This window comes from Thamnophis elegans, chromosome Z (assembly GCF_009769535.1).
Source record: "Thamnophis elegans isolate rThaEle1 chromosome Z, rThaEle1.pri, whole genome shotgun sequence".
NCBI classification, from domain to species: domain Eukaryota; kingdom Metazoa; phylum Chordata; class Lepidosauria; order Squamata; family Colubridae; genus Thamnophis; species Thamnophis elegans.
In genome coordinates, this window is record NC_045558.1 from 131,583,120 (window position 1) to 131,597,845 (window position 14,726).

At 40.6% G+C, this 14,726-nt stretch overlaps 1 protein-coding gene across 1 annotated transcript; it reads left to right on the top strand.

Annotated features, from left to right (window-relative positions):
* Positions 1 to 13,850: 13,850 nt before the first annotated feature.
* On the top strand, positions 13,851 to 14,726 carry LOC116521820 (vomeronasal type-2 receptor 26-like). Its single transcript, XM_032236469.1, has one exon. It carries the CDS (start codon positions 13,851 to 13,853, stop codon positions 14,724 to 14,726), a length of 876 nt encoding a protein of 291 aa, XP_032092360.1.

Here is a 14,726-nt window from a genome sequence, read left to right on the forward strand (position 1 = left end):
CACCTTGAAGCGCATTCAGAGACCGATGGGAAGCCAGTGCAGCTCGCGGAGGATAGGTGTTATATGGGTGTACCTAGGTACACCAGATATCACTCGCGCAGCCACATTCTGGACCAATTGTAGTCTCCTAACATGCTTCAGGGGCAGCCCCAAGTAAAGCACATTACAGTAATCAAGCCTAGAGGTGACGAGAGCATGAGTGACCATTTGAAGGGCCTCCCGGTCCAGATAGGGCCGCAACTGGTGCAGTAGGCAAACCTGGGCAAAATCCCCCCTGGTCACAGTTGACAGATGGTATCTAATGTCAGCTGAGAATCCAGGAGGACACCCAAGTTGTGGACCCTCTCTGAGGGGTGAAGAGTTTCACCCCCCAGGCTGAGAGATGGAATATCTGGTCTGTTCTTGGGGGGCAACATCAATAGCCACTCGGTTTTGTCTGGATTGAGTGCCAGCTTGTTAACTCCCATCCAGACCCTGACAGCCTCCAGGCACTGGCACATCACTTCTACCGCTTCGCTGAGTTGGCACGGGGCAGACAGATAAAACGGTATCATCCGTGTATTGGTGATATTTGATCCTGTGCCGACGAATGATCTCACCCAGCGGCTTCATATAGATGTTAATAGGAGGGGGGACAGGACCGAGCCCTGAGGCACCCCATACTTTAGGGGCCTAGGGGTTGACCTCTGTCCTCCAACCAACACCGACTGCGACCTATCCGAGAGGTAAGAGGAGAACCACCGTAACACAGTGCCTCCCACTCCCACCTCTCCTAATCGTCGCAGAAGGATACCATGGTCGATGGTATTGAAGGCTGCTGAGAGGTCAAGGAGCACCAGGATGGAGGAATGTCTTCTATCCCTGGCCCGCCAGAAATCATTGGTCAGCGCGACCAAAGCAGTTTCGGTGGAGTAACCAGGCCTGAAACCCGACTGAAAGGGATATAACAGAACTACTTCAAAAGTTACATACATTATGTCTAATTACACTGGTTGCAATTCAAGTTGGATGTTGCCCTTCAAATTAAGCAGGGCACAGAATATGGCAACTATGGACCCCCTTTTTCTAATTATATCTGCCTTGCCTATGAGATCTGGAAGAATACACTTCTTGTGTGGACCTTCTCTTAGGAAATACCATGAGTCAGGATTGAAGAATAGGCCCTTTCCAGATGTTTTATTCCATGTATGGAACAACATTGCTGGGAGATTTTATGTCCCAACTCTTTTGGAATTCAGGAAAGCCATGAATTCTTGGCTGTTCCCATAGACCTTAGATATTGGATGCTGTTTCCTCTTGTAATACTATCTGATTAATATAAGAAATGGTTCTTGGGATATATGTTTTAGAATTTTTCATGTCTGTTGCTGCAGTTTAAAATTATTCTAGCCATAATGATAAACATCAAGTGTGGATCATGGTGGGAGTAGAAACAGTAAAGGTTAGTCCTCAACAAATAATATTAAAAAGTGTCTTTTGAACTTTTAAAAGCAATGGCAGACAGACCCAAAGTACCCACACTCCAGAAGCACTAATGGGAAAAAAGATCTTCCCAGAAACAGATTAGTCGAAAACTGACTTAGTGAACAGTAGAAAAGAGAAGGATTGAGGTTACGGCATTAACAGATCAATGCAGAGACATACCCTCCCATCTTTCTTCTCTTTGAAAAGCATGGGGGGGGTTTACTTTTGACTTAGTTGGTGGGATAAAGCCCTGCTTCAAATTAACGTCAATATACTTCCTTAATTCCACAATCCTTTTAGTAGTCATGGAATACATTTTTGGCTTTGGTAGGCATGAATTCTAGTGCACAATTGGTGGTCATGAGGGGAAGATAGTTGCAATCTTCCTCACTGAAAACCCCTGTGAGATCTCAATATTCTTTTGCTATTTGCTGGATTCCTGGGGGTTTAGTGTCTGCTGGAGGGTCTGCAGGGTCTGGGTGGTCAGCTTTGATGGGTTTGATAATACCCGGATGGCCTTCTGGCTTAAGGAGGAACATCCACCCAAAGCCTATGATCGATTTTCGAACACCTTCCTCCCACTTTATGGTCGGTGCCCACTTGTCCAGCCATTCAAGCCCCAAGATAATTGCTCATGCTTTCTTTAACCACCATGAATCTGAGAAGTTCATAGTGGCACCCTATCTGCAACTTCACCAAGTTGGTGATTAGCTTGGCAGTCATCTTTGAATCATCTTTGGAAGGGGGAGCTCCCCCCCCTATGAGCATTCCAAGATCCACCCACTTCTTTGTGAAGGGGAGGGAACCGCCATCCCTGATGCTGATTTCTTTCCAGCGTGGGTGGGGTGAGGAAGAGGGCAGCTCAGCTGCTCACGAGTCTTCTGGTTCTCTCTGTTGGGACATTGTGGCTGGGACTGGAACCGGTTGGGAGTTCAGACCCTGGGGTTTCCACAGGCCACTTATGTGAAAATGTGCCATCTGCTGAGGAGGGGCAGGCGTCCATTGGTATTGCATCCACCCATGGCCCGGAAAGACAGCCCATCCTGGTGGGACTTGATTCGCAGGCTGCAGCCCGAACATTGGTGGCAGGCTAGGGGGAGAATTCTCCCCGCCCCATCTGCTCCTGGCTGATTGATTTCCCCATTCCGTTTGAGGGGCAATCTCCACAGCTACCATATATTTGCCTTTGGTATTCATGTAGGAATGTAGACAACCAGACACTGCAAAAAACCAGCATGCTGAATGTGATAGATTTGGTTTCCTGGAATGTGTCTGGTAAATTCCTAGCTAGGAAAGCTGCAATAAAACTGACTATAGCCAGGAAACCCATAAAAGAGGAAAACACTATAAAACACAACACCTGACCCTTCATTGCATTCCACAATGATTTCAGAAATGAAGGAATGCTTATCCACGTCTGGGAAAGGGGGTGAGGTTGCTAACCACCCAGTACAAATAAAAAAATGAATCAAGGAACAGGAGAGAGCAATAGAAAGGGCTAGACTTTCCCAACCCATGTCCTCATCCTTGATCCTGGCTTGGTGGCCATGAACACAAACACCACAGTGTTGGTTTTGGCCAACATACAAGAAACAGCTACAGTGAAGATGATCCCAAAAGAAGTCTGTCGAATGAGACACGTCACCTTCATGGGTCAACCGATGAAAAGTAGAGAGCAAAGGAAGGAGAGGAGAAGGGAGAGGAGGAGAGTATAGAAGAAGCTGCGGTTGTGGCTTTGATGATCGGAGTATTCATCAAGTATTTCCATACTCTGTTCTATACTTGTGTTTGTTTTCTTCTGTGCATATGAACTCTCATCCCCCCATTTGTTCTTCACATCTTTCAAAGGTTCATAGCAGTGCAGCAGTGTCTATTGAGATATGATAAACATGCTTCTTTCTGGTATTCCTCAAAGCACCATTGCAAATGATGGTACTGATTAGTAATTAAGGATAGTTATGATCCCTTCTGCTCCAAATCTTAAGGGAACTCTAGCAAACACGTAAATCTATGGCCTCGGATAAGACAATGCATTCTATTAATATCTGCCTGGCTATACAGATATGGCTGTAGGGAGAAAAATGATTTGTTTTTCATTAGAAGACCTTCAAAGTCCCTTCCAGCTCTCTTTATCTCTTAACTTCAGATAAAATCCATTATCTTAAAAGTTAGATATAGTTAGTCATCCTCAGTTTGGTGGTAACGAAGAGCTACTGTTCGATGTCTACAATGATCACATATTACAATGAATTGGTTATATTCAGAACATTAGTTTACTTTTTTTCCAAACTATGATGAGCATTTCCCCTCCCGGCACCTGTAAACTTAGTAGTCCTCTGCCAATTGTTCATAATATTATCAGTCTGGAGATTTAATTATTGCTGCTATTATTTATCAGGTTTCTTTCTTACAAATGAAATCATTTTTAAAAGCCCTCCTTCTTCTGAAGTCCTTGATCAGTACCTGTAAGTATCCAACTACTCTTCCTCCTCCTCAAACCACAACTTCATCTTCCCCCACATTGCCACCAAAAAGCTGCATTTTCTTTTCCTTTTATCCTTAAGGTATTGGTTGCTAGTCAGTTGGAATGACCTGTTCCAATGACCGTATTTAGTCCTTTTTTAAAATTCTAGACCTATCCTAATACTGATGTTAAGATTGAGATGAATATTATTATTTTGAACATAAAATATATGAATTTCAATCTCTCCCAGGAAAGTTCCTTCATTCAACAAAATCCCTTGTTAAAAATTTAAAAAAGGTTGTCTAATAAATGTTGCAGAAACTCTCTGGTTAATCTTGAGCTTTTTTCTCATTCATTTCACATAGATATCAAACAGGAAACCCTCTAGTGCATATTTAGGCTATCATAGACAAAGGGTGTGAAAGAGAATTGGCTTCCTTCTTCTCAGAAAATACAGATAAGACAGAGATAATATTGAAATCAGATAAGTAATGTAGAAAATTGATGGCAAAAATAGTTTTGTCTGATGATGGACATGTATTATTCCAGCAAGTTTAAATTCAGTTACTGGTGATTGATCCACTGCCTCCTCTGGCAGTTGGTTATGATTCCACTACTATAAAATTAATTTTGAACTTTCCTCCTGTCACTGTGAGATTATGGGGGGTCATGTACTTATGTTTTAAGTAATATTGAGAATACTGCCTTCTAGAACCTTATTCACACTCTTCAATATATTTAAGGGTTTCTGTCAGCCTTTCCTTCTGTCCTCTTGGTTGAATATATTCAACATCCTCTAGTATTTCCTGATGTTTTGTCTCTCAGCTCTTGCACCATTTTTGTTGCCCATCTCTGGACTCACTCAATCTAATGAATATATTTTCTTAAGAGAGGTCTCCAGAAGTGAACAAAGTATTTCAAATATAGTCTGACTAAATGCTACATTAGCTCAATGTTAAGTAGCCACAACTAGGTCCTACTTGATACAATCTAGGTCTATTTGTTAGTGACTAAATTGCAGGTGTCCAGAACAAACAATAAGCACTAATTTATTATATCTTTATGTATGTATACTTTATAATTAAGCATATGTATCAATTAAAACAGCTGTCAATTCTGAAAGAGAAATATATTGTCATCGTTTCCAACTCTCACTAAAGGTTCGTCACTCATAATTACCAGCACACTTTGGCTCTGGCATTTGCTGTAAAGGAGATCAATGAACTGTCTGGGATCTTACCAACATTAGCCTTGGCTCCATATTGCCTACTGACTATACTGTGGAAAGTACAACTTATCATTTAGCAATGGAATTTATATCTACAAAGGATAAATTTATACCCAACTACAAATGCAATAACCAGACCAACACAGTAGTCATCATGGAGGAGCCCGTAGTAACACCTGTCACAATATGGCAATCTCTCTGTGCAACTACAAATTTCCCCAGGTGAGAAAAAAATGGATCAATATGAGAAGTTCACCAGCTATTTATTACATTGAAAAGTTGGATAATTGAAAATAATATTTGAGGCAAGATCATGATTAAATTATAAGACATGAAGAATAGCTTGTCTCTTTTTTGCTTCTTGTGCAACATTGCAGATGTCATGTAAAACTAATTTTTCAGCATCCCATTTTGGTATCCCACTCAAACCAGATATTGGATTAAATAAACACAGATATTTTGCTTTTATTTTTATTATATTTTGGAAGAATCTTTTTATTCCTATGTTCATCTGAATTTTTCCATTTAGATCTCCTATGGATCCGCTCCATTGGTAAATACTGAAACAGCAACATTGTCAAATGGATGTTCCCAGATGAAACCCATCAATTTAAAGTATTACTGCACTGTTGTTGTATTTTGGATGGACCTGGGTTGGGTTAGTTTCTATGTATGAAAAAGATAGGGACAGGTTCATTCAAAGAGACTTTCCATGTTTTCAGAGAGAGGAATCTGCTTTAACTTTATAGAATGTCTTCCCCCGATGATATATGGTAATGCAGCTGCTGGGTGGATCGAAGACACAGGTAAAATATTCAAGGTGATCATGGAAAGTACGCCATGCAGTTATCTTCAGTGCTGAAATTACAGGTTTGATACCTTTGAGATTAATGATGAATTTGTATAATGATGATAATATTCGAAAAGAAAGACAGGCCAAAGTTTGGATCATGACAGCCCAGGTAGAATTCACATCCATTCTTCTGCAAAGACAGTTCCACATTGATTTTCTTCATGGTGCTCTTTCCTTTGCAATTCACTCAAAGGGACTCTGACTAGATTCCAACAATTTATGCAGAAGAGAAGCCCAAACTTTGGCAAAGAGGATGGTTTCATTAGGGATTTCTGGAAAGATGCATTTGAATGTTCCTCTCCAGTGATATTACAGATGAGAATGCTGAAAGGATCTGCACTGGAGAAGAGAAGCTGGAGACTCTTCCTAATTCTGTCTTTTGACACCACCATGAATGGACATAGTTACAGTCTCTACAATGCAGTCTATGCTGTGGCACATGCTCTGAAGGCCATGCGCTCTGCCAAACTCAAAGGGGACAAAAAATGAATCAGAGGAGATGGAAGCTCATCCTCCAATCAATTGGCAGGTATTTTTTGTAATGAGAAATTTGGTGAAAATCAAGATAACAACAGGAAATTGGGTTTTGTTTGTTTTAACTATTATAATGCTTGATACTTAGATAGTAGTTTTGAAATCTGTATGGAAGTACTTGATATTCCATATGAAAGAAAATAAAAATAAATATAATATAATGTTATATGTAAAAACACTTAGAAATATGTAACATGTCAACTTTATTTAATGTCTAAATTGGCACAGACAGGATCTATTCAGTCCATTATGTTTGAAAACTTTTAATGCAGAAAACTTGAAACTACTCTGGTTTTGAATACCATTTTTATTCCCCAACAGCTGACTTTTGGAGTTAGTAAGATTCAAAGGTCGCAAAGGTGCTTTTTCAAAATTCCTTTCAAAAGGAATCTCCTTAGACATGATTTGAAGAGAATTATAATAATGGGAAAATAATAAGAAATCTTGTGAAATAGGAATAGTATTACTTAAAGTAAAGGTAAAACTGAAAGTTTACTTATTGTCATTGCACCTTGTACAACAAAATAAATGCCATCTTCGGTGTACATCATATATAAGAAAACTATTAAACTAAACTAAAATACACATCCTTCACATTCTACACAGTTGAATTGGAAACCCCTGATATTGTTTTAATATTTGCACTATACAGTAGAATTCAGTATAGTTACTGATCTGGATAGAAGCTATTTTTCAGCCTATTTCTCCTTGTTTTTATTGTCCTGTACCATTGGGCCGATGGCAATAGTTGAAAAAAGGGTGCCCAAGGTCTGAGAGGATCCTTAAAAACTGTTTGAACTTTTTTAACGGAATGGAGCTATAAATCTTTTCCAAAGAGGGAGTGGGCAATCAATGATCCTCTGGGCAACGATGTTAACCCTCTGGAGCTCTGTCCTATCTGCCACTGTGTAATGGCAAATACACACAGGTGCAGTAAATAAAGATATTCCCTACAATGCAGCAACAGAAGGGTCACCAGTAATTTTAATTCAGTTGCTCTTTCCTGAGAAGTCTCAGGTAGTATAATTTCTGCTTGGTCCTTTTGACCAATGCTGCAATGTGAACACCCCAGATCAGGTCTTCTTTTATGATAACACCCAAAACTTTAAAACTGGCCACTTGCTCCACTTGGTCTCCATTGATAATCAAGGGCTGGATGTCAGATCTATTCCTCTGTAGTCCACTATAAGCTCCTTGGTTTTATTGGTGTTAAGGACCAAATTATTGCCTGCACACCATGAAAGCAACCGGTCCACCACATCTCGATAGGCAGACTCATCCCACTACTGTATAATCTGCAGATTTAATAATAGTATTGCTTGCATGAGTGGGAATGCAGTCATGCACATAAAAACTATAGAGTAGTAAGGTGACCAGAATTTTCAGATTGGTAAAGAGGGATACGATTGACCGGGGGGGGGGGGGGAACTTGATTAAAAATTTTTATATTTTGTCAAAAGGTCATAAAAGGTAATTACATGACCCCAGGACACTGAAACCATCATAAATACGAATCTGTTTCAGACATCAAAATTTTGATCATGTGACCATGAGGATGCTGCAACAGTCGCTTAGTGTGAAAAATGGTCATCAGTCACTTTTGTCAATGGTTTATTTCAATTTATTTTGAATAGAATCTTTTTTAAAATAGTCTAGACAATTTAAAAAAGAATCACACAGATAAATTAAAATAAAACATTTCAAACTATTCCACACAGAATTAATTGAAGTAAAACTATTTTTAAAAATTCTATGCACAATACATTTCAAAGTATTGTGCATAGAATTCTTAAAAATGTAAGTCACAGTCATATATCCACAAGAATCTGCAAATGGCTATAAATGTGGGTCAGTTATGGAGTGACTGCAGGGGAGACATGAGGCATCAGAACTTCGAACCAGATTGTACCTTTTGCGAGGGAGGGAGGAGTCTGTCATAACTTTTAACAGTCACTCAGTTACCAGGCATAAGTCGAGGTCTACCTAAGCAATCCTGCCTTCCAAATGCCAGGTAGCTCCATCAACAATCCTTTTCATCTTTTTGTAAGAAAAATATGATGGAAAAAGAAACAATAACTATTGTACATTTATTCCGAGGTGGCGCAGTGGTTAGGGTGCAGTACTGCAGGCCACTTCAGCTGACTGTTATCTGCAGTTCAGCGGTTCTAATCTCACCAGCTCAAGGTTGACTCAGCCTTCCATCCTTCCGAGGTGGGTGAAATGAGGACCCAGACTGTGGGGGCGATATGCTGACTCTGTAAACCGCTTAGAGAGGGCTGAAAGCCCTATGAAGTGGTATATAAGTCTAACTGCTATTGCTATTGCTATTCCAGGACATACACAAAGTCATAGGAATGGATCATGAATGAGAGCACATTTCCACCAATTAATCCAGAAAATAAAGCAGGAAGGATCCCACTATCCCACCACCTCCTCTTTCTCCCTCTCATTCTCTTTTGGGAGGGGGAAGGAGGAGAAAGGACCAAAAAGGAGAAAGAGGGAGAAAGAGGAGGTGGTGGATAGTGGGATCCTTGCTTCACCAAGCTCAGAAAGCAGGAAGGATCCCACTATCCCACCACCTCTTCTTTCTCCCTCTCATTCTCTTTTGGGGGGGAAGGAGGAGAAAGGACAAAAAGGAGAAAGAGACACAAATGGCTGCAGGAAGAGCGGGTGCTCAAGAGAAGCTGGCAAAAAAAAAACCTTCTGATGGCTGAGCCGCTTGGCCCGGGGACCGAGCCTCCTCCTCGCCGCGCTGCTGCCGCCGGAAAGCTGTCGCTCTCCCTGCAGAAAAACGTCACATGTTGGCACGCGCAGTAGGGGATGGAGACTTGCCCCTCGTCGGGCCTGTGAGCGAGCTGAGTGGAGAGAGGGAAACCACTGCCTTCTAAAGGCCACATTGGAAACGGACACTTCAGCAAAATAAAACTTTTTTTTTTAATGGCGTCCTTTTTTAAAATGTTTTTCTTTCTTTTGGAAATCGGGACTTTTTAAAAACTTGCCGGGAAATGGGACAAATTGTTATAAAGCGTGATTGTCACGCTGAAATCGGGACGTCTGGTCACCTTAAGAGTAGGGACTCAACAGCCCTGTCGTGTACCAGAATAAGGACAGAGGAGGTATGTTACCTAATCTGACCCTCTGAGACTACCAGACAGGAAATCAGTAATCCAAATGCAGATTTAATTAAGTATAGGCACTAGTCTATGTGGAAGGATTGTGTTAATGCAGAATTAAAATCTACAAAAAGCATCCTCACCTTGCCAGCCCTCCCTCCCCTGTTGTTGTTCCAAATGTCAGAACAGGGTGAAAAGTGATGGCTATAGCATCCTCTGCAGATCTATTTGTTCCGTATGCAAACTGGTATTGATCAATGTATACGGAAATCCAGAAGTGATGTGCAACAGACCAGATTCTTAAAGCACTTTATGATGATAGAAGTGAGTGGCACTAGTCTGTAATCATTAAGGGAAATTCTATGTCAGTGGAACAATGGTGGAAGCCTTCAAGGAAGGTGGAATGATGGAAAGCGATATAAAGACTAATTGAAGATCCTGGTAAAGACTCCAGCCAACTGATCAGCACAGTCTCCAAGCACTAGGCCAGGGATACCAGTCAGGACTGGCAGCCTTACTGGGGTCCACAGCCCTCAAAATGCTCATCTCCTACTGTTCCTCCCCAATGAGGTGGGGACTACAAGGGTATGGTAGCTGAATTTTATCTGTCTCTGATGTCTCTACATCAAGCAAATAAATGATTCAGCTCCTCTGCCACCGAAGCATCCCCATCAATACTAAGCAATTCATCCCCCTCAAAGGAATAGCAATTTGTCAATGAATCACATGTACAAAAATTAAATTTAATTTGGGTTCCCCCCCAAAAAAAAAGGTAACATCTGAAACAGTTGAAACTTACAGTACCCATGTATGGCATTAAAGCCAACTTGTCCTAGATGTCTCTGTCTCACTGAGTTATATCTTTCTTATACTTTATGCCACAAAACTTAAGTCACAATTTCTGAAATAGTCAAAGCAAAGTGATTTCTCACATCCATCCCTTTCTTGATTTTCTGCTCCAATGCTCATCTGATAATTTTTCATCTGACAATAGAAAATGCATTGAATAAAAGCATATTTCTTTTCCAAGTTGAAATTGTGTAGACTGAGGTGTAGACTGAGCTTATGTAGCATTAAGCCTAGGCCAAATTGAAAGAAACAAATTGAAATCTTCAAACCCACTTCTAACATTCCTGATATCTTTCCTGGTTTTCTCTATCTTTTTTTTTGTCCACGTCCTTTAGCTCCACCATTTTTTGCAACAAGTCTCCTTTAACAACAGTGCTGGAGAACAGGTTTCTTTTAGCCCCAACGGGGAATTAGAAACTGGATTTGATATTTTCAGTTGGGCCACATTTCCAAACAAGTCCTTTCTGAAAGTCCAAATTGGAAAGACCGACCCCCTGGCTCCCCAGAAAAGCTATTCACCATTTCTGACAAGGAAGCTGTTTGGCCTCTCATATTTAACCAGGTATGCCTTTTCAAAGACCATAGTAGATTTGATTTGACACACACACACACACACACACACACACAGAGAGAGAGAGAGAGAGAGAGAGAGAGAGAGAGAGAGAGAGAGAGAGAGAGAGAGAAAGGGAGCTCAAGAAAGGCATACTCAGAGGGATACAGAGTTAAATATTTTCCAACATTGTTCCAAATTGCTCTTTAGAATACAATTATTAGGAATGATCAATTGATTCATGTAATATGTATGAAATGGGACGCAATTGAAGATTCAGTCCTGAATTTACACCTGGAAAATGCAACCGCAATGTTTGGATTATAGGTATAGGATGAATGTATATGTATAATTGATGAAAAGAACAATCCACCCAAACTAATTTATTTCTGTGGAATTCTGATTTATTTACGGACAGGCATTACCTCTTTCCATCTGTAACAAGAAGGTGTCCTCTCGGCCATAGCAAGATAAAAATAGAAGGAAAATTATCCTGTTGCTATGACTGTAAATATGTCCAGAAGGGAAGATAGCTGACAAATTGGGTAAGCAAATGATTATATTAAATATATTAATGATATAATAAATACAAATTGGGCTTATTTTTAATAAATAAATATTTTAATAAATATTATGGGATTGAAAATCTTGAGCTTCACATCATATTAATGTGAAGTAATGAACATTTGAATTATTTTCATACTTCATAATTTTGCATTGGTAATTTTTTGCATAGTTTTAACTTGCTTTTACTTCCTATTCTATCCATATGATTGATTGATCTAGAGGTGGGCTTTGGGGGGTTTGCATGGGTTCATGCAATCCTCTAGCTAGGATTCTGCCCAGTTCAGCGAACTCCAAATGCCACCCCCTGGCCATGGCCACCCTGCCCCTCCCTCCCAGGAGTCTCCACGTAGTCCATTCATCATGCCAGGTAAGTGCAGGGCCCACAGGGAGGCTCAGGCAGGGGAAAAATGGGCCTTCCGGAGGTTCCAGAAGTCCAGAAATGTGCCTGTTTCCAGCCTCCAGGGGGCCTCTGGAGCCCAGGGGAAGCAGTTTTTGCCCTCCCCGGGCTCAAGAAAAGCCCCCAGAGCTTGGGGAGGGTAACACATACACACACACCCTGTGTGCTGCAGGAGGCTGACAAGGCTATGCCCACCATGGAAACCTAACCCAGCAATGGAGCAGTGAACCTGTTGCTGAAATTTTTGAAGCCCACCCTTGTATTGATTGATTGATTCTGAAGTGTATATGGCTTCTTATCATATATAATGCCCCAAGTGGCTTACCAGAGTCTTTAGAAACACAAATGATTATAATAATAATAATAAAAACCACCCTTGCCCCAAGTTAATAGACAAATTGGGCTCCTGAGTCAATCTCCATTCCAGCCTAATTCTTTAAGGGAACAATAAGAGTTTCAAAGCCTGCTGCAAGGATAAAAGGGTAGAGAACATTCATAATCCAGATGGAAGAGGGTTAGAAAAGGTTGGATGCTATAGACCAGATACAACTCTAAACTCCCTGATGTCAACATTTAACACAAATGACCTGGAACATCCCTATATAGCAGACTTATCGAGAAAGACAGATACCATGAGAAAATGTGATCGCCACTACTATTTGGTCCAGTGATATCTAGGGATTGAATGGTGATAACCAAAAACTTGAATTGCATAGAGTAAGCAACTTGGAGCCAGTCACAGAAAATCAGATGGTCAAGATCTTGTGTGATTTCTGTATACAAACCGACAAAATACTGGTGCATAATACACCAGACATCACACTGGTTGAGAAAAATAAGGTCACAATCATAGACATCGCAATACCAGGTGATAGCAGGGTCGCCGAGAAGGAACATGAAAAAAATTGCAAAATTTCAGGACTTAAAAATTGAAATTCAATTACTATGGCACAAACCAGCAGTGGTAATTCCAGTGGTAATTGGCACACTGGGTGCTATTCCAAAAGCACTGGAATTACATTTAAAACAGTTAAAAATTGACAAATCACCATCAATCAAATGCAAATGCATTTGCACCCAACTGCTTGGATCTGCACGCATATTATGAAAATACGTTACGACGTCCTAGGCCCCTGGGTGGGGCCCGACTAGTAACCAATGCCAAATCCGGCGAAACAACTGGCCGCTGTGATACAATTGTATAATAATAATAATAAAAACCACCCTTGCCTCCAGTTAATAGACAAATTGGGCTCCTGACTCAATCTCCATTCTAGGCTAATTCTTTAAGGGAACAATAAGGGTTTCAAAGCCTGCTGCAAAGATAAAACGGTAGGGAACATTCATAATCCAGATGGAAGAGGGTTGGAAAAGGCTGGATGCTACAGACCAGATAGAACTCTAAACTCCCTGATGTCAACATTTAACACAAATGATCTGGAACATCCCTATTTAGCAGACTTATTGAGAAAGACAGATACCATTGAGAAATGTGATCTCCACTATTGTTTGGTCTAGTGACATCCAGGGATTGAATGGTGATAACCAAAAACTTGAATTGGATAGAGTAAGCAACTTGGAGCGAGTATAGCTCATGTAGAAATAATAAAGCTAGGTGAAATAATTGCAGGTCCATAGCATTGCAGACCAGTTATGCTTTTTGAAATGGTCTTCGAGGGCAGCAACATATAAAAGGCATTCCAGTTATCAAACTGGGATCTTATTAAGTCTGTACTGTAAAATTGGAGCACACTGAAAATGAAATGAAGATTCTTCAAAACAATAATGCTTCTATGAATGGTTCTTTTTCAGATTTAGATGACTGTTTCCCATGTCCAGAGGATCAATATCCAAACAAGGGTCAAAAAACTGCCTTCAAAAAGCTATAACGTATTTAACTTTCCAAGAGCCATTGGGGATTTCTTTGGCAGTGATTGCAGTCTCCTTTTCTGTCATCTCAGCTGTGGTGCTTGGGATATTCATGAAGTATCAGGACACACCTATTGTTAAAGCCAATAATAGGAACCTCACTTATAGCCTTCTTGCTGCTCTCCTGCTCTCTTTCCTTTGCAGTTTGCTCTTCATTGGGCAACCTGACCAAGTGAAATGTCTCTTGAGACAAACTGCTTTTGGCATCATCTTCTCTGTAGCCCTTTCTTGTATATTGGGAAAAACAATCATAGTGGTCCTTGCTTTCATGGCTACCAAGCCGGGATCTAAAATGAAAAAATGGGTGGGAAATAGATTGGCTATCTCTATTGTCCTATCTTGCTCCCTGACACAATTCTGCATTTGTGTGGTGTGGCTCACAATTTCTGCTCCCTTCCCAGATTCTGACATGCATTCCCTGGCTAAAGAAATTGTTTTTCAATGTAACGAAGGCTCAACCACTATGTTTTATACAGTGCTTGCCTTTCTGGGGTTCTTGACTGCTGTCAGTTTCATTGTAGCCTTCCTAGCCAGGAATTTGCCTGACAGCTTTAATGAAGCCAAATTTATCACTTTCAGCATGTTGGTCTTTTGCAGTGTCTGGGTGTCATTTGTTCCCACCTATTTGAGTGCCAAGGGAAAATACATGGTGGCTGTTGAGATCTTCTCCATTTTGGCTTCAGCAGCTGGATTACTGGGGTGCATATTTTCCCCCAAATGCTATATCATTATTCTGAGACCTAATCTGAATAAGAAGGAGCAACTAATGAAAAAATGA

What these genes read in the sequence shown, in the direction of transcription:
- LOC116521820 (XM_032236469.1), top strand. Translation starts at nt 13,851, where the DNA reads ATGTCCAGAGGATCAATATCCAAACAAGGGTCAAAAAACTGCCTTCAA.